Below are 20,677 nucleotides of genomic sequence, written 5' to 3' on the forward strand. Positions count from 1 at the left end.
AGCCCTGCTAGCAACAATGGATGCAGCCTATGATGACATCACAGTAGAGTCATGCAGAGTGTCGATTCGCCACTCCAGGAGATACTTTCCTCGCTGCATTGCAAGGGATGATATCCATTGTGATGTAGATGAAAATATTCAATTCAATTCAATTCAATTTTATTTGTATAGCGCTTTTAGCAATTTTCATTGCCGCAAAGCAGCTTTACATAGTCAAAAGAATTATTTAGGTTTGTATGAAATGTGAATTTGTATGAATCAAAATGGTCAGTTTGTCCCTGGTGAGCAAGCCGAGGGCGACAGTGGCAAGGAAAAACTCCCTGAGATGGTAATAGGAAGAAACCTTGAGAGGAACCAGACTCAACAGGGAACCCATCCTCATTTGGGTGAAACAGAAAGCAGTAAATGATCTGCATTTATACAGTGTGTAGGGTGGGAGGCAGTTCAGCTATAATAGCTGATGTTAATTGATGTTAATATGGAGTCCAGGTAGTTATTCAAGACCCAGGTAGACTTGTAAGAAGTTCCAGTCATGAACTATCGAACTGTCAAGTCCCCAGAGAAACAGTTGCCAACACCAGTCAAGGCCAGCACCATTTTCTAGGTAGAGAGAATCATTCCCAGACACCAGACGCATCCCAGAGAGACACACGGGGCATCCATGTGACGAGATCTTCAGCCAGAAGCGGGGCACCAGGATGGGTCAGACAGGTCCGGAGGGCAGAGGGAGTCTGGATCACTGGCAGCTCAGGAACGACATGTGTAGCTCGACAGAGAGAGAGAGAAGGAGTGAAAGGGGGGACAGGAGGAGAGAGGAAAAAGAAAGAGGGGGGGAAAGAGAAGAAGAGGAGAGATGGCAGTTAGGTATGGTTACAGTCACACAATGTATAATGTGAATGTATATTAACTGTAGAGTGCAAGCAGAGACTCCGGCAGGACTAACTATGACAGCATAACTAAAAGGGAGAGCCAGAAGGAAACACAAACATGAGGGCTTCCTGAGATGTAAAGCAAACAATCACCTTACCGTCAGCAAACCTGAGTGATCAATGAGAGTGAGGAAGACAGCATCCAAACATACCAGTTCACCATAATACTCTACGTCCATGAGTCCCCCAGATCTGCTCCTTTACCTATGGCAAATCTATTTATAAAAATGCTTGGCTAAATAAATAGGTTTTTAGCCTGGACTTAAACACTGAGACTGTGTCTGAGTCCCGAACACTATTTGGAAGACTATTCCATAACTTTGGGGCTTTGTAAGAAAAAGCTCTGCCCCCAGCTGTATTTTTCATAATACGCGGTACTGACAAGCAGCCTGCATCCTTTGATCGAAGTAGGCGTGGCGGATCGTTGGACACTAGCAGTTCGCTCAGGTACTGCGGCGCGAGACCATTTAATGCTTTATATGTCAAGAGTAGTATTTTAAAATCAATGCGAAATTTCACAGGGAGCCAATGGAGTGAAGATAAGATAGGGGTGATGTGCTCATATCTTCTGGTTCTGGTGAGGACTCTCGCTGCTGCATTCTGGACTAGCTGAAGCTTATTTATGCATCTAGCTGAACAACCAGACAGTAAGGCATTACAATAGTCCAACCTAGAGGTGATAAAAGCATGAACTAGTTTTTCTGCGTCGTTTAGCGACAATAAATTTCTTATTCTGGCAATATTTCTGAGGTGAAAGAATGCTATCCTGGTAATATTATCTACATGTGCTTCAAATGAAAGGCTGGAATCAATAATCACACCAAGGTCTTTCACTGTTGCATTTGATGGAACAGAAAGGCCATCTAAAGTTACGGTGTGATCTAAAATTTTACTCCTAGCTGTATGCGGTCCTATGACTAGAACTTCTGTCTTATCCGGATTTAGCAGAAGGAAGTTAATTAGCATCCAATTTCTTATGTCCTGCACACATTGCTCAATTTTAGTAAGCTGTTTTTTCTCATCAGGTTTTGCTGAGACATATAACTGTGTATCGTCAGCATAACAATGAAAACTAATACCATGCTTACGGATTATGTTGCCCAGAGGAAGCATGTAAAGGGAAAAAAGCAGTGGACCTAAAACTGAACCCTGCGGAACGCCAAACTCCACTAGAGAACATGCAGAATAATCACCATTTAAGTCTACATACTGATAACGATGGGTCAGATAGGATCTGAGCCAGGAGAGTGCTGTACCCTTAATTCCCACTACATTTTCTAATCTGTGAAGAAGAATAGCGTGATCAACAGTGTCAAAAGCTGCACTGAGGTCAAGTAATACAAGCATAGTTACACAACCCTGATCAGAGGCCAATAGAATGTCATTTACTACTTTAACGAGCGCTGTCTCTGTACTGTGATGAGGCCTAAATCCTGACTGATACAGTTCATGTATGCCATTTCTATGTATATATGAGCATAGCTGCTCCGCTACTATCTTTTCCAGGATCTTAGAGATAAAGGGGAGGTTTGATATTGGTCTGTAACTGGACAGCTGACAGGGGTCGAGGTCAGGTTTCTTAATTATTGGTTTGATAACTGCTAATTTAAAAGATTTTGGAACATATCCAATGCTGAGTGAAGAATTAATTATTCTCAACAGGGGTTCTATTATTGCTGGTACTATCTGTTTAAGAAAATGTGTCGGTACAGGATCTAATATACAGGTTGATGAATTTGAAGAAGAGATGAGTGAAATTAGTTCATTCTCTTCAAGGGGAGTAAAGTATTCTAGGTTCTGGTCTGACATGGCTAGATTAACATCTGCATCAATTACATTGTTCGGTTTCAAAACCTCAATTTTATGCCTAATATTTACAATTTTATTATTAAAAAAGTTCATGAAGTCCTCACTATTGCATGATGTTGTTGTGGAGATTTCTGCAGTGGTCTTATTTCTGGTTAATTTGGCTACAGCATTAAATAAGAATCTAGGATTATTTTTGTTATTTTCTATAAGAGTGGAGAGATATGTTGATCTAGCTACACTAAGAGCTTTTCTATAGTTCAGGATGCTCTCCTTCCATGCTATTTGAAATACTAGTAATTTAGTTTGACGCCATTTACGTTCTAATTTCCGAGCGGTCTGTTTTAGAGTGCGCGTGTGATCGTTATACCAGGGAGCAAGTTTTTTATCTCTAATAATTTTTCTTTTGACTGGAGCTACATTATCTAGGGTATAGCGAAATGTCGACTCTAAATATTCAGTCGCCTGATCGAGTTCTGTGGGGTCAGACGGTGATCTAATCGAAGTTGGGAACTCTGGGAGATTACTGATAAAACTCTGTTTGGTAGTTGATGTGAATGTACGTTTCATACGGTAGCGCGGCGCTGTGTGTACATTATTATTGTGACACACTTGAATTGAGACAAGATAGTGATCTGAGATAACTTCAGATAGTGGTATTGTGAATAAATTTCTTATACTTAATCCAAATAATATTATTAAATCTAAAGTGTGACCTGCTTTATGAGTGGGTCCTACTACACACTGATTTACTCCTACCAAGTCCAGTATAGACATAAATGCAGTTCTCAGAGGGTCTTCTGGGTTTTCAAAATGAATATTAAAATCTCCAGCAATTAACACTTTGTCTACAGAAACGACTAGGTTTGAGAGGAAATCTGCAAATTCACTAAGAAATTGCGAGTACGGCCCTGGAGGTCTGTAAATGACAATTAGCGGGATCGACTGAGCTGACTTAATATAGTTAAATACACTTATGTTACTATAAAGAATTTCAAATGAATTAAATTTGTGTCCGTGTTTTTGTACAATAGTCAAATTATCATTGTGAATAACTGCGACGCCTCCTCCTCTACCAGTTAACCGAGGCTGGTGTATGTAGCTGTATCCAGGAGGACTAGCTTCATTTAGAGCTACATACTCGTCCTGTTTAATCCAGGTTTATATGTGGCCAGACAGACAGAAACGTCTGGATGTGCCAGAATAATTAATGTATGTTTAGTTACAATATGTACTGTTATATTTTTCACATTTGTGCACAGCTCTACCAAAAGGGTGTTTCTTATGTTTATTTTACATAAGTGACTGTAGGGTATTCTTCTTTTGCACAATGTGGTAGAATTACAAACAGCCTACACAGTAAAAATGTGAAACATACAGTACGTATTCAGTGTCTTGTAATCACTTACTTCGCTAACTACAGGAATGTCTAACTTTACTGTAGATTTTACTGTAAATGGCTGTAAAAAAGTGTATAGTGCTGTCTTGAGCATTTTTAGTAGTGTCACCGAGCTCTGACCTTTTTTTGCTTTGGAAAACACTGAGAGAATACTGTAAACTGTCATAATGAAAACATGACAAAGCCATTTTAATATCTTGTTCATAAAGATGGTGTCAAGAATTCTCATTTTGATGACACTGGCAGTTTCATTGACATGAATACTTGCTTTTGAGAAATGAATTTTGAGCAAGTGACCTGCTTTTGCAGGTTATCCACTAGGTTTTGCACCAATTGTTTTGAGAAATACACTAACTGCTGTGCAAATGTTAATAGTGATGTGAGAAAAGCACCAAAACGACTGAGAAAAACTGTAACCGATAAACCAAGTTACAGAACTTTTACTTTCTGAAGCCGGGGTGTCCACCTCTGTACAAAATGTCTAAAACTCAAAAATTCTCAAGTGAATTGTGAACCCCTGGGGAAAATTTGTGGGAAAATTAGTTCAGGACTGGAGATTCCTCCAGTCTACCTGAGCCTCCAATAATGAACTGGACTCCATATAAACTTAAACACATCTCCTGTTGTACTGAACTTCCAGCCCCCTAACACAGTATGACTGCAGATCAATCCCTGCTATCCGTAATCACCCAGATGAGGATGAGTTCCCTGTTGATTCTGGTTCCTCTCAAGGTTTCCTCCTATTACCATCTCGGGGAGTTTTTCTCTCAGCACCGCTGCCCTTGGCTTGTTCATCGGGACGATCTGATCATTTTAATTCACACTCATTTACATTTCATACAAACTTCCATAATTCTTTTGATTGTGTAAAGCTCTTTGCGACAATGACAATTCTTAAAAGTGCTATACAAATAAAAGTGATTTGAATCGAAGTCAAATGTTTGTCTAGAAATTTAAAACATACAACAAATTGGTTTAGATACTGTACAGCTCCTCTCAAATTCGACACAGAGATGACTGAATATTAAATGTCAGATGACATGAGTTCATGAGTTCAACATTATTATATTTACCTTTATAAGAAATATATACAGTGGTGGTCAAAAGTATTGAGAAAAGTCACCGTTTTCATGACAATCTCAAACAAATCAAATCAAATCAAATCACCTTTATTGTCACATCACGTTACTGGTACACTGGTACAGTACGTGTGAGTGAAACCCTTGTGTGCAAGCTACACAAACAATAGTGGTATACAATTATAAGAATAGATATGCATGAAAATAAATATGCATATGAATATATATATATATATATATATATATATATATATATATATATATATATATATATATATATACATACATACATACACACATACATATATCCAAACATACACATGCATACATGTATATACATACAGTACACACACGTTTGTAAAAGTGTGTCTACTATACAGTATATGAATGTATAAAGAATGTCCGCAATGAATGTTGTGCAAAAGGCAATTATGTGCAGTATGGAGTGCATAAAGTGTCTTAGTGACTATAAAGTGACAGTGTGAAAGTGACTGGGTAGTGTCTGTGATAGCTTATTGGTCAGTGTTCAGCAGTCTGAGGGCCTGGTGGAAGAAGCTGTCCCTTAGCCTGCTGTATCTCCTGCCCGATGGAAGTAGTTTGAAAAGGTTGTGACTGGGGTGACTGGATTCTTTAATGATTCTCCTTGCTTTCCTGAGTTACCGCTTCCTGTAGATGTCCTGGAGAGAGGGAAGCTCACCTACAATTATCCTCTCGGCACACCGCACCACTTTCTGCAGAGCTTTGCGGTTGTAGGCGGTGCTGTTGCCGTACCAGGTTGTGATGGATCCAGTGAGGATGCTTTCAATGGCACAGTGGTAAAAGGTCCTGAGGATGCAAACATTAAGTGGCAATACAGAATATACAAATGCTTTTTATGTATGACAATTTTATATAATAAAATTGCCATACATTCAGTATTTAGTATATATTTATTTTCTTCTAAACTTAAAGACTTTGTACAGAGGTGGACAAGAAAGTAAAAGTCTTGCCACTTAATTGTTCCATAAGTTATCTAAAGCAGCTGATTTTAATTAGTACAACTCTTCACTCTGAACTAATTGGCGATGTCCCCTATTTTGTGCACAGAAAGAATTAATACATGGCCGCTGCCCTACACTATCAGTGACTATAAAGTGCGGTGAAGTACTTTCTGCTGCAGGTCTGTTCTGTCTTCTAGCTAGACGTCCACTTCACTGAGACGCGTGAATGATAATGCATTTAAACTAAAATACCAACATTTTCTTTCACAATATCCCACTAGGCTAATGGATTCCGTTCTACCGCGATTGCTATTGAATTGTTATCTGAATTTTGAAATATTAAATTAAATGTGGATTAAAATGAAGACTTTAAAATTTTACAGCTTGAAATAGACTATTCAGAATTTTATGTGACTTTTAGAGTACTTAAATTCAAAGATATTGCTTTTTAAAGTTAAATATTTTAATTAAAAAAAATCAGTAGTATTTTAATGATTCAAAATGAATGATTTAACAGTGACTAAAGTTCAAAATTCGTTTTTCAGAGGCTGATTCAAATGATTATAATGGTATTTTGCTTCCATAGAAAGGTTTTGTCTGTACATTGGTCAGAATTCTCTCTTTCAATTGTATTTTTACGTTTCATGCACTACTGATCAAAAGTTTAAGATCACTTGCAAATTTTTATGTTTTTGTTTAGTGATTTATTTTCCACATTTGACAAAAATACTGATGATTTTAAAACTATTAAATAACAAATTGATTTACATATGGAATATATGGAACAACAAAAACAGTCAGTTGTTATTTTAAGGTATGGAGGTCAGTCTAAAATGATTCTTGCAAGAACAGTATCGTGAAGTGCATTTGGAAAACCCATCAAGCTCTATGATGAAACTGTCTCTCATGATGACCTTCCCAGGAAAACAAGACCAAAACTGAGCTCTGCTGCAGAGGAGAAATTCATTTAGAGTCACCAGCCTCAGAAAACACCAATTAACAACCAGCACCTCAGATTAGAGCCGTTATGAGCACACTTTTTCAATGATATCTTTACATTTCATAAATTGACCAGAAACCAGTCACAAAAAAAAAAAGTACTCTAATGGTTAGCATGTAGCCCTAAAACAATTTGCTAAAGTATACAGATATAATCTCGACAGATTATTTGATTATATGAATTTATATATTGTATTATATTTGTTAAGAGTTATGGTAAATTCCACATAGCAATTAAATGAATATATTTAGAAACAACTCTATTAGCCAATTTTATTGGTTATTTTATGAAGGCATTTATTTGCATTTACATGTACAGGGTCAGTTTTAAAACTAAAATGGTTTGTTGGTTCTCGCCGTCAAATCACATTCAGCATTTAATGGTACTGTTTTCCGAGTGCGGAGACTACAACAGCCAGGAACTTCTGCAGAGCTGCCTGCACTTCAGCTGTGAAGCCAGCACCCAGGGTCGAGGCAACTACAATGGTGATGCAGTCAGCCAGCAGCTAGAGGAGGAAACAGGGGAAACACAATGAACACAAGTTCAGGTAGAAAACAGATGATTCGTGTAGACTACTGTGAGTGTAAACTGTCAGTGGATTAAAATAAAGAATAAAGAAATTTAAGGGTAAATCAGGTTATAAATAAGTCTTAAGTCAAATTAAGACGCACCCTGAAGTTATCGGGATCCACATGCAGTTGTTCAGAGTGCAGCACACTCAGTTCAGCGTAAGTGCCCTTAATGTTGTTCAGGTTCTTCACAGCTTTCTCCAGACCACGCATTACAGTCAAGCCGTGGGCAGCAACATTGGGATTTCCTGCGATGGCAGCGGCGTTATACAGGTTTCCAAATTTACTGAAATACCTCTGGGTCCATGGGTACACGACCAGACATCTAAAAAGCGTTGAAAAGAATAAATACAATTTTATTAAATATTCTCAAGACATTTACCTGATTATTTATTTGGTTCTAGTTATAGATATTTATGCATAAATGTACCTTGTCAGTGCCTGGAGACCAGCAGACTCGTAATCGATCTTGGAAAAGATGTCCTGGATGGTAGTGCGCTCGAAATCTGTCCACGCAACCATGTTGACTTTTGGGGTTTCAGAATGTTCTGCTGAAGTCTGAGTTCTGTCATTTCTGTCTTTTTATGCCACTTATATATGCGTCTGACCCTGCCTTCCCGGACCCGGCCACAATGGGTGTGTTCAGTCTCGCAGTCTGAATGGTTCTGATTAGATGTGAACAGATCATTTTATCTTTTAGATAAGTGGGTTGTCATGGTGACTGGTCCTCCTTTTAGATTGTTTTGTAGAAACTAGTCATTATTATTATTATTATTATTATTATTATTATTATTATTATTATTATTATTATTAATGGGATCATTTGTAGTCAATGGTTTCAAATAAGGTTATGCAACAACTAATGCTATGCCAACAACAACAACAAAAAAAATCACTTTTATCTTTCCAGTTAAAACAGTGGTCAATGAATTTACCTCAGAAAATGAGTAGGGCTACATTTGGAATAAACAAATGAAAAAACAACAACAACAACAACAACAGCACCAATAATAATAATAATAATAATAATAATAATAATAATAATAATCAAATCATTAGTTCATGTTAGTTTTACAGCAGTTGTCAGGGAAAGCAACATAGAAGGAAGAGGGTGTACCAAAGAAAAAGAAGAGAAAAGATTTATAGAGACAGAGACATATATTCTTGAAAAAGGAGAAGGAAAAGGAGAGGGAAAAACTGAATAAAAGGGCACAAAAAAAGGCAAACTACAAAACATAAGTGATCTGAATAAAAGATAAAAGAAGCATAGAAGGGCTTGGGAACACTGGAAGGCCTGTAGCAACTCGTCACACCTCTAGTGTTTTACACTGTGGAATGTATTGAACATTATAACCACTATAAAAGTTAGCCTTGTTTAGGGTTAAGAATGATTAATGGTTTGGTGTAACCTATTTGTCTAGATAAGACATATTTCCTTTCATGTTCTTATTCCCTGTTTAATTTAACAGTTACATGAGTACATTAAATTTTAATGTTAAATCATTTAAATAATGGTTTTCAAAAAGTGTTTATAATTTCTTTGAAAAGTGTTTGTAATTTCCTTTAAAAATAAATTAAGTTTTCTATTTTAATATTTTAAGTCCTAAATCACAATTCAGTAGTTAAAAAAATATGAAACTGGATTTGAAAAACGAGTTTCTGAAAGTGTAAAAGTTGGTTACAATAAAATGTAATAATTTTGTATTTGTAAAAATTTGATACAAATCTCTTTCAAAAATCTCTTATATTATATATCAGTATATATATATATATATATATATATATATATATATATATATATATACTATTATATACTATTATATATATGTATATATATATATACTATTATATAGTATTTTTATATATATATATATATATATATATATATATATATATATATTTTATAGTATTATATATATATATATATATATATATATATATATATATATATATATAATACTATAAAATATATATATATACTCAGCAAAAAAAGAAACCTTCTCTGACTTTCAACTGTTTTTACTTTCAGTAAACTTAATGTGTAAATATTTGTATGAACACTAAAAGAGTCAACACTATAAGACATAAACTAAAAATGTTTCACAATGTGTCCCTGAATGAAGGGAGGCTCAAAATCAAAAGTACCAGTCAGTATCTGGTGTGGCCACCAGCTGCTTGAAGTACTGCAGTGCATCTCCTCCTCATGGACTGCCTATTGCGGACAGTCTGAGCACTGATGGAGGGATTGTGTGTGCCTGGTGTGACTCGGGCAGTTGTTGTGGCCATCCTGTACCTGTCACGCAGGTGTGATACTCGGATGTACCGATCCTGTGCAGGTGTTGTTACACGTGGTCTTCCACTGCGAGGATGATCAGCTGTCCTTCCTGTCTCCCTGTAGCGCCGTCTTAGGCGTCTCACAGTGCGGACATGGGAATTTATTGCCCTAGCCACATCAGCAGTCCTCATGCCTCCCTGCAGCATGCCTAATGCACGTTCACGCAGATGAGCAGGGACCCTGGGCATCTTTCTTTGGGTGTTTTTCATAGTCGGTAGACACGTCTCTTTATGTCCTGCGTTTTTAGAACTGTGACCTTAAATGGCTACTTTCTGTAAGCTGTTAAGGTCTTAACGACCATTCCACAGGTGCATGTTAATTAATTGATTATGGTTAATTGAACATGCATGGAAAACATTGTTTAAACCCTTTACAATGAAGATCTGTAAAGTTATTTGGATTTTTACAACATTATTGTTGAAATACACAGTCCTGAACCCCCCCCCCCCCGATTTTATCCCTAATTTAGTCGTGGCCTTCCGTCACTAGGGGGCTTCCACATTAGGGCTACTACTACCACTTAGTCAAGAGGGCTGAAGACTATCACGTGTTTCCTCTGAACCATGTAACGCCAGCCAATCGCATCTTTTCGAACTGCTTGCTCGCGCACCGTTGTGGCCGTCGTTACACACTCGGAGGACAGCGCTATCCGCTGGTTCCGCATGAGCAGGTTCACAGACGCCCCTGACTGGCTGTAGAGCCGTGATTAATGCGGGAGTACTAGGTACTTCTTACCCCTTCCCTCTGAGAGAACTCGGCCAATCAGCTCTCTCTAGACCTCTGGCTGTGAGAGGTAACAGCATCACCCGGGGGTCGAACCAGCAATCTCTGAAAGATAGGGCAAGCACTTACATTTCTTAAACTTAATGAACACTTTACTACTATGATTACTACATTACTGTTTTTAGATAAAAAGCAAGCATAGATTCGTTTTGTACTAACATGAGGAAGCCAGTTTTTACTCACTCACTTAGTCACTCAGTCATTCCTTCATTGTTTATCATACTGTATATTCAGAGTCGTGGGGGGAGGGGGGTGGAGTCTATCTCAGGAGACTTGGGCACGAGGCGGGATACAAAGATTCAAAGAACTTTATTAATCTTCTAAACGTCAGTAAGACAAAGGAGTTGATAATGGACTTCAGCACTAAGCAGGAGAGACCCCAGACAACCAGACCCCCGTCATTAATGACAGCCCAGTGGAGAGAGTGGACAGCTTTAAATACCTCGGTGTTCACATCACGCAGGACCTGTCATGGTCCTGTTACATCAAGACCGTGGTGAAGAAGGCCCGGCAGCGTCTGTACCACTACAGACGCCTGAGAGACTTCAGACTGCCCTCCAAGGTGCTTAGGAACTTTTACTCCTGCACCATAGAGAGCATCCTGACGGGAAACATCTCAACCTGGTTCGGGAACAGCACCATGCAGGACAGATGAGCTTTACAGAGGGTTGTGCGATCAGCAGAGCGCACCATCCGCACCGAGCTCCCTGACCTGCACTCAATCTACACCAAGCGGTGCTGGACCAAGGCCAGGAAGATCGCGAAGGACCTCAGCCACCCCAGCAATGGACTGTTCTCTCTGTTGAGGTCAGGAAAGTGATTCCGCTCCCTGAAGACCAACACAGAGAGACTGAGGAGGAGCTTCTTCCCGCAGGCGATACGGTCTCTTAATCAGTACACCAAACAGTACTGACTCACACATATGGGTTTCACACTCACTCTGGACATTCTGGACATTTGTTTACACTAGTGGCCACTGCACAATTACACTTCGTGGTCATTAGTTAAATCAGTCTATCACAAGCCACTTTAAATAAATCACTTTTAAGCATATTTGCACTGCACAAGACACTTTAAATATGTGGATTGCACAACTCTAGACATTACAGTACCTTTTTTTTTTTTTTTTTTTTACCATTTATCTAACTACATTCCACACAAAAATGACATAAATCTATACCTACTTTGTACACTTTTTTTTGTTCTATATTTCTTTATATATTTTCTATATTGTGTATTTTTGTTGTACATTTATTTTATTTTATTCTTTCCTAGTTAAATTCACCTTTTATTTTATTTTTTATATTTATTTATTATTCATAGTCTTTTATTTTAAGGTCACAAGCAGTTGTCTAAGCATTTCACTGCATATCGTACTGTCTATGTGACAAATAATATTAAAATTTGAATTTGATTTGAATTTGAATTTGATAATCCCAGAGGGAAATTGCTTCGTCTTGGTTATACAGTTGCTCTGATTAATTTACTGGGAAGAAAGGAAAAATTAGATTAGGAAAAAATATATTAGACAGGAAAAAATTAAATTTAAGAAATAAAAAATTAAAACAATAAATAGAAGTTACATAGAATAGAATTAACTATGGCACACAGTTAAGTTACATATTGCACTAGAACTGTAGAGTAAATGAAAAGAAGTATTGCACAAGTGAATTATAATCAGATATTGCATTTGGAACTTGAGTTGTGTGAGCAGTAGTGTCATCAAATATTATGGCCATAGGGAGAAAAGATCTCCTGTGGCAGTCTGTGGAACACCTGGTCATAATTAGTCTCTGGCTGAAGTTGTTAATTACATACTATTAAAATGGGCTGTATTGAATTTTAAATTAATTATATAATAGAAGCAAATAAAGTGGTTATTAAACAAAACATGTTTTTAAGAAAATAAATATAAATTAAATACATCTTTTAATGTGTGACAGTGTTGACAAAATGACTTGTACTGCACTGAACAGGTTATTGCTTGTACAAAAATATTACAGCTGAGAGGCTGTTTCTAAAAAGGGGTTTGATGACCCACATCTCACTGTTCAACAATAATCTATTAAGTTTTAATATTTTTTTCTTTCGAATGAAAGACAAAAATTTGTTCACACCTTAAAAATTACTTTTTATTTAAACAGTCTGTTTCAGGTAAAATTACCAAAATGACAGGGTAATTTATCAGGTTGTTTCCTATCAGGCGTGAATATTATCTATAACAAGCAGCAGAAGCCTTGTCTAATCTTGTCATATGTAACATTAGTCCAAGTTGAAACGTTGTTGAGGTGGGTCGGGGGTGTGCCCGGCCTAGGTCCTTGTATAAAAGGCTGATTGGTTTTTGAGGCAGTTCACAGAAGTCTTCTCCAAAACCACTCTGTAACCATGAGTCTCTCTGCTAAGGACAAAGATGCCATTAAGGCCTTCTGGGCTAAGATCGCCCCAAAGGCTGAAGAAATCGGTAGTGAAGCTCTGTACAGGTAGGTGCTTGAGTAACTCTTCTTATTTAGCATTTATTTCAATTATTTTCCCAGTACCGAGGGCTACCTTTATGCAATGTGTCTACGCAGGATGCTGACTGTTTACCCCCAGACCAAGAACTATTTTTCCCATTGGAACGACTTGAGCTATGGCTCTGTCCAAGTGAAAAAGCACGGAAAGGTTATTATGTCTGGAGTGGGAGAGGCTGTCAGCAAAATCGATGACCTGACCAGTGCATTGGTCAGCCTGAGCGAGCTGCATGCTTACCAGCTGCGTGTTGACCCGGCCAACTTCAAGGCAAATACATTTTCTAATTTATTTTGCTCTTAAATGTTTAAATCTTGTTTTTCATGCTTGTTAATTACTGGTGTTCTTTCACTTTACGTTGTAGATCCTGTCCCACAGTTTGCTTGTGGTTCTGGCCATGCTGTTCCCCACTGACTTCACTCCTGAGATACATGTGGCTATGGATAAGTTTCTCGTTGCCTTGTCCCTGGCTCTCTCCGAGAAGTACAGATAAGACGCTCTGCAAGCAACAGAACTGAGACACCTACATGCACAATATGTCTTTTTCTGATAGTAAATGTACATGTTTAAACTAAATAAAAGCCAAAATGATTGTTGGCAGGTTAGAGAAAATATCACTGTATTCTGTGTCTTCTTTAAACCTCTGTAAATAAGGAAAAAATAGAACTAACAAGTGTGTTTAGTGGAAATAGGTGATAAAATCTCACTGTGGTTTACGTGAAACTTGGGACCGAAAGTTTGGCAACAAAAATCAACCTGGGAATTTAATGTCAAGCAGCTGTAATTTAATACAGCAAATCTGAACTGACACAAACATGTTTGTACAGTAGATTTCAATTTATCAACTAAAAACACTATCTGGTCTTTTAAAATGCTTTTTTAATATGTAAAACAGTCAAACAATGTTTTTTGCTACATACTGTATCTGTGTGCACAAAAAAAAAATTCTGAACTAAATTAATGTTATGATCACCTGGCAAATAATCTAACTGTTTTCCTGGTATACACCATAATGGACTATAGAGCGAACCACAGGATGATAAGTAAACATAAAACACTTTATTCGAATAGCTAATTCCACTTGTAAATTCCTCTTAAATCCACTTAAATCAACAACTGAATCAGTTAATTAGCTTTATGTACAGAGGCATCCTTGAATAGAGAGATATTTAAAAGATTAAAGGCTAAGATGTCTGAGCTTTTTAGATTTCTTTGTAGAATGCCTGCAGAGTGTATGAAGATGGTGAAGTGGTGAATGAACGCTAAACTGTTAACTGTAGTGCTAGCATGACGAAGACATTTAGTTAGGTTGCTAGCGTTAGCAACCACATTAACATTAGAACTTTATTAATTTCATTGCTTGAGATGTTGCTGGGAAATTTAAGGTGTGATGTGCAATGTTGTTAGTCTAAAAAACGCTGGATTAAAAAACAACTCAACCATAACCCAGCCGGTTTAACCATTTAACCCGTGGTAATTCGTGGTTGTTCATATGACCCAACCAGTCGGTTAAATTGACACTCTTGCTGGGTTAAATGTAAAAGTGCTGGGTTATTTTATATGGCCCAACCAGTGGGTAAAAAATAACACTCTTGCTGGGTTGAAACATTCTATTTTGTATTTATTAATTTATTTTTTCAAAGAAGACCCAAAATGTACACAACTTCACATAATGTAAATAGATTGTCACAGAATAAAAACTAAACAAATAACTTAATTTTGACAAAAATGTCAGACAGAACCACCATATAATCTCAAGGTGTCCATTTGTTAAATATAAAATAAATATTTAATAAATAATACATATAATAATACATATTTTGCAGATATCATTCCCATTATATTGGTCCTCACCTTTGGATTACACACCATCACTTAGTGTTGCAATATAACTAACATTTATGCAAGCAATTTTGTTAAGGATGTACAGCTACACATGTATTTAATGCAAAAATGTTTTTTCTCTTGTAAAGTACACATAATGTAAACATGAATTTAGCATAAATTTCTGACTAATTTACCAACAATATTTAAATTATGAATTTACAACTTATAATGAATATTTCATAAGGATGCAGATATAGCTCGTTTTAAACTATGATTTAATGATGACGTAGTCATTTTTTAAATAATAAAAAAACAGAATGAGAAAAAAAAAACATTAACCCCACACCCTCATGTCAAGGCATTTAATTTGAATAATAAAGCATGCTTGCTTCTAGCAGAACTTTTTAAAAGAGAACTAAAAATTCACATTAACTTACTGTACCACAAAATACTGAGTGCTCTGAGCATGATCGTGTTAAAAGTGAAAAATCCAGAAAGTTCGCCAAAGAATAAACCAACTGCTGGGTGAAAATAACACAACCAGTTTTCTTTTTAAACAGACTGAAACAGAAAACATATTAAGACTTTAGACAATAAACATACCCCAGTTGCTTCTTCTGACAACTATACTATATTATAAAATATGCCAACAGACTTTCCACACACAACTTTAGTAAAGATTACTAGTTATTTACCTAAATTTACATTTAGGATTACATTTAGTAAATTTGGGTTATTATTTGTGTGTGCTACAAACGCACCTTATAAAATACAGCTGGCTGTTGGCACAGAATATTATTATTATTATAGAAAACACACCTGTCTACACCCCATATCAAAGTGCGACTTACACGGTGGAAAAGCGAATTAACATGGAAATGATCATGGTCATTTTTGCAAAGCAACATTACACAATCAAAATAAAAATTTGAAAAAAATTAGCCAAATGTAAAATTTAAGAAAATTTGTAAGAATCAAAAATGATGAGATTGTCCCTGAAGCCGAGGGAGATGGCGCTGAAGGTAAAATTCCCTGAGAAGGCACCAGACTCAACAAAACCCATCCTTATTTCAAATTCAATTGTTTTTGTCACATACACAGGTAACCTTGTGAGAGTCATGTTTTTTATTTCTCCAGTGTGTTCAACACAATTAGACCTGAGCTACTTAGTAATAAGCTACTGGACATGTGGGTGGATGTTTCCCTTGTGACCTGGATTACGAACTATCTAACAGGTCGTCCACAATATGTGAGGCTGCACAACTTCAGACACTACTGTGAGCAGCACAGGGGCCCCTCAAGGGCCAGTCCTATCTCCCTTTCTGTTTACACTCTAAACCTCAGACTTCAGACATTGCTCACAGTCTTGCCATCTGCAGAAGTTCTTAGATGATTCTGTTGTAGTGGGCTGTATCAGGAGAGGTCAAGAGACTGAGTACAGGAGTGTGGTCGACAGTTTTGTGGAGTGGTGTGGACTAAATCACCTGCAGCTCAATGTTTCAAAAACTAAAGAGCTGGTGGTAGATTTTAGGATCAGAGGACTATCCCTAACTCCATAAACATCATGGGCAGTGAGGTGGACGTTGTAGACAGCTACAAATACCTACTGTACGGCAGGTGTTCACACTGACAATATACTGGACTGGTCAAAGAACACTGATGCTGTGTAAAAATAGGGTCAGAGTTGCCTGTACTTTTTTCAGAGACTTAGGTCCTTTAATGTATGTAGAACCATGCTTCAGATGTTCTATCATTCTGTGGTCATTCTGTGGACAATACATCACATCCCCTACACGAGTTACTGATGTCATACAGGAGCACGTTTAGCCAGAGACTGAGACTACCAAAGTCTAAAACTGAACGCCAAAGGACGTCATATATACATGTGGCGATCAAACTCTATTACTTTCTTCCCCTTCATTCAGCAGGTGTCATGACAGCATAATCAATAGAACTTTATTATGCCCTGATACATTGTGCAATACTATCCGGTGTGCTATATTATTACTACTCTATATGCAATATCAAATATTGTGTGCAATATATATCCTTTGTGCAATAACCTACATGTACAAGACAAAGAATTCTGCACCTTTCTGTACTGTCAGTAGTTTTTTTAGTTTTTCTATATATTTTTATTCTATTTTTATCTATTTTTTGACACTATAGTATATTGTATTATACAGAATATAGATCCTGGGAGTCCTGGGATACACCTCCACTGCTGCTGGCACCCCTAAAGGCCTAGCTAATATTACAGCAACATGAAAAGAAACATCACAAAAATAGGAATGCCACAGGATAGTATTGGATGACAACAGTATCTATAAAAACTTTATCACTGAGAGTATTACAGCAACACTTCCCTTGCGGAAAGAAAATATATTTCTCTGTATATTAACTGTCATACAGTATAAAACATTTATCTATTACAAAACAATTTTATAATGGAGTTTAGTCTTTACCAACCTACATATCTACATATCTTAATTAATCTTATGCTCCTGTCAAATCCCACAATTGAATTTTAACAAGCTCCAGTCCAGCAGTAGTTTCATTTAATTGGTTTTCCAATACACAATGCATTTTATCCCAAAATACAAGCACCTTAATGCGAACATAACAATGCATTTTCCCCCAAACAAGAATTGGGTTTAAGCATGATACCACCATAAGAATAATTTTAATAAACCATAATGGTGATATTATTCCCACTCATACATTATTTACTTCTGAAGATTGACATCAGAAAATAGATTGCACGGTGTAGGGATGCAGAGACAGTCAGGAGAGAGAGTTCGGAGTTGTTACAGACAAGCTATCTAACTTATAAGTTTATAATTTTATATGAATGTATAAGTGTACTGTTGTTGTACACTCACCTAAAGGATTATTAGGAACACCTGTTCAATTTCTCATTAATGCAATTGTCTAAACAACCAATCACATGGTGTCAGACGCAGATGCAGGGTAAAATAAGGAGGATTTATTAAAGTAACATAACACAACAAACAAAATGCAAACTAAAGAAAATGCTGGCTATGCCGGGTCTGCAGGTGGGCAGTAAACTCACAAGTACTATTATCTATACTTATAACTTAGTTGCTCTTTGGCTGAGACGACTCAATTGTCCTTTTAGTCCATGTCCAGCTCAGCCCGTAGGCCTTGACGTGACCGACTGCCTCAGGCCCTGTCCTGCAGACACCTTTACTCCTGGGGAAGAGAACAGAGTCATAAGCATACAAACATGTCAACAAACACACAGGTGCACAAAAGTGAACAGACAAATGGTATATACTGTATAGAGACACACAGGGGTGGACACGGGTGAACTTGGTTTAAATTAATTACTGAAATATTTACACATAGTAAATATAACATTTATTTAAAATTACTTTTAATTGTTTTTAAGCTATTGTAATGTAATGACACCTGCTTCCGGACAAGGGTTTTTACAGACACTGTTTACATATCATATCATTTAGAATGAAAAACATTTATAAAACAACATGAAATAATATTTATTTGTGCTTTCATTATCCTTTTTAGTCTTCTGGTTAAGTGTATATGTACAGTAATATTAAGTATTTTTCTTACCCACAAACTGTGTTTTATCTGGTGGACATGTTTTGTCCCTGATCTCAAGAATCACTGTTTAGTGATAATACAGATAAAGCGGAACAAGTACACACGTAGACACACTAGGGGGAGACAAAGCTGTGGTTAGTAATCCGGTGACCCAGATCTTATTCCCCCGGACTGAGGTGGTACAGATGTTACACATGGCAGTTGCTTCATTGCATTTAGGCGTGTGGTCCTGGTCAAGACAATCTCCTGAACTCCAAACTAAATGTCAGAATGGGAAAGAAAGGTGATTTAAGCAATTTTGAGCGTGGCATGGTTGTTGGTGCCAGACGGGCCGGTCTGAGTATTTCACAATCTGCTCAGTTACTGAGATTTTAACGCACAACCATTTCTAGGGTTTACAAAGAATGGTGTGAAAAGGGAAAAACATCCAGTATGCGGCAGTCCTGTGGGCGAAAATGCCTTGTTGATGCTAGAGGTCAGAGGAGAATAGTAGAAGATATTAATGGTATAAGAGCAACTTTGACTGAAATAACCACTCGTTACAACCGAGGTATGCAGCAAAGCATTTGTGAAGCCACAACACGCACAACCTTGAGGCAGATGAGCTACAACAGCAGAAGACCCCACCGGGTACCACTCATCTCCACTACAAATAGGAAAAAGAGGCTACAATCACCAAAATTGAACAGTTGAAAACAAAAATTTTGTCTGGTCTGATGAGTCTCGATTTCTGTTGAGACATTCAAATGGTAGAGTCAGAATTTGGCGTAAACAGAATGAGAACATGGATCCATCATGCCTTGTTACCACTGTGCAGGCTGCTGGTGGTGGTGTATTGGTGTGGGGGATGTTTTCTTGGCACACTTTAGGCCCCTTAGTGCCAGTTGGGCATCGTTTAAATGCCACGGGCTACCTGAGCATTGTTTCTGACCATGTCCATCCCTTTATGACCACCAACCTACCATGTACGCATCCTCTGATGGCTACTTCCAGCAGGATAATGCACCATGTCACAAAGCTCGAATCATTTCAAATTGGTTTCTTGAACATGACAATGAGTTCACTGTACTAAAATGGCCCCCACAGTCACCAGATCTCAACCCAATAGAGCATCCTTGGGATGTGGTGAAATGGGAGCTTCGTGCCCTGGATGTGCATCCCACAAATCTCCATCAACTGCAAGATGCTATCCTATCAATATGGGCCAACATTTCTAAAGAATGCTTTCAACACCTTGTTGAATCGATGCCACGTAGAATTAGGGCAGTTCTGAAGGTGAAAGGGGGTCAAACACCATATTAGTATGGTGTTCCTAATAATCCTTTAGGTGAGTGTAGATGATTTAATTCCATTACAGTTGAGGAAGCCAATTGAATATTTTACAAAAAGTTATACACATTTCCTTACATTTGTCAATTTTATTTCCATATTTTTTGATTCAGTAAAGCTGCTTTTTAAAAAACGCTACAGTTGTAGCGCAGCCACATAAAGGGGCATTTTAAGTAGCAGGGAAAGAGTTACGGAGCTAATGCGGCTCACCTGCTCAATGAAATATGCCCTGTCTGGTTTTATTTGTCCCCATAGACTGTGTTGGTCACAGGGTTAAGCTCTCGCGAGCATGCGCGATCGCAGCGAGAGGACCCGGAAGCGGCGTCGGGTCACGTGTGCCGGTATAAAGCCGGAACCGGCAAGTGGCTCGAGACGGAGAGATGAGACAGCGCGCTGCATTTAGGATAAGAGAAAGAGAGCTTGATTGTTGTTACGGAGATTTATTTTCCTTGACGGGATTAATCTTCATTGGACACATTCAGTACCCTTCTCGTTCCGTTTTCTCGTGCTCCCGGATGATACATCTTTTACCGGTGAGGCCGAGC

The 20,677-nt window shown here is 37.5% G+C and overlaps 2 protein-coding genes across 2 annotated transcripts; one reads left to right on the forward strand and one right to left on the reverse strand.

Moving 5' to 3' along the window:
- Positions 1-7,451: 7,451 nt before the first annotated feature.
- LOC128518855 (hemoglobin subunit beta-like) lies at positions 7,452-8,319 on the reverse strand. Its single transcript, XM_053492198.1, has 3 exons — positions 8,193-8,319; positions 7,865-8,087; positions 7,452-7,698 (listed from the first exon to the last, which is right to left on the reverse strand). The coding sequence occupies exons 1-3, from the start codon at positions 8,282-8,284 to the stop codon at positions 7,570-7,572; spliced, it is 444 nt and encodes a 147-aa protein (XP_053348173.1). The 5' UTR covers positions 8,285-8,319; the 3' UTR covers positions 7,452-7,569.
- A 4,911-nt stretch (positions 8,320-13,230) lies between these two features.
- On the forward strand, positions 13,231-14,002 carry LOC128518851 (hemoglobin embryonic subunit alpha-like). The gene is made up of 3 exons (XM_053492193.1): positions 13,231-13,360; positions 13,451-13,658; positions 13,753-14,002. The coding sequence occupies exons 1-3, from the start codon at positions 13,266-13,268 to the stop codon at positions 13,879-13,881; spliced, it is 432 nt and encodes a 143-aa protein (XP_053348168.1). The 5' UTR covers positions 13,231-13,265; the 3' UTR covers positions 13,882-14,002.
- The last annotated feature ends 6,675 nt before the right edge of the window (positions 14,003-20,677 follow it).

Source organism: Clarias gariepinus, chromosome 3 (genome assembly GCF_024256425.1).
Source record: "Clarias gariepinus isolate MV-2021 ecotype Netherlands chromosome 3, CGAR_prim_01v2, whole genome shotgun sequence".
Classification (NCBI taxonomy): domain Eukaryota; kingdom Metazoa; phylum Chordata; class Actinopteri; order Siluriformes; family Clariidae; genus Clarias; species Clarias gariepinus.

What these genes read in the sequence shown, in the direction of transcription:
- LOC128518855 (XM_053492198.1), bottom strand. Translation starts at nt 8,284, where the DNA reads ATGGTTGCGTGGACAGATTTCGAGCGCACTACCATCCAGGACATCTTT. An exon ending in GGTCTCCAGGCACTGACAAG is followed by an intron (nt 8,088 to 8,192) that starts GTACATTTATGC and finishes AACGCTTTTTAG; the next exon opens with ATGTCTGGTCGTGTACCCAT. An exon ending in TGGATCCCGATAACTTCAGG is followed by an intron (nt 7,699 to 7,864) that starts GTGCGTCTTAAT and finishes TTCCTCCTCTAG; the next exon opens with CTGCTGGCTGACTGCATCAC.
- LOC128518851 (XM_053492193.1), top strand. Translation starts at nt 13,266, where the DNA reads ATGAGTCTCTCTGCTAAGGACAAAGATGCCATTAAGGCCTTCTGGGCT. An exon ending in GGTAGTGAAGCTCTGTACAG is followed by an intron (nt 13,361 to 13,450) that starts GTAGGTGCTTGA and finishes GTGTCTACGCAG; the next exon opens with GATGCTGACTGTTTACCCCC. An exon ending in TTGACCCGGCCAACTTCAAG is followed by an intron (nt 13,659 to 13,752) that starts GCAAATACATTT and finishes TTTACGTTGTAG; the next exon opens with ATCCTGTCCCACAGTTTGCT.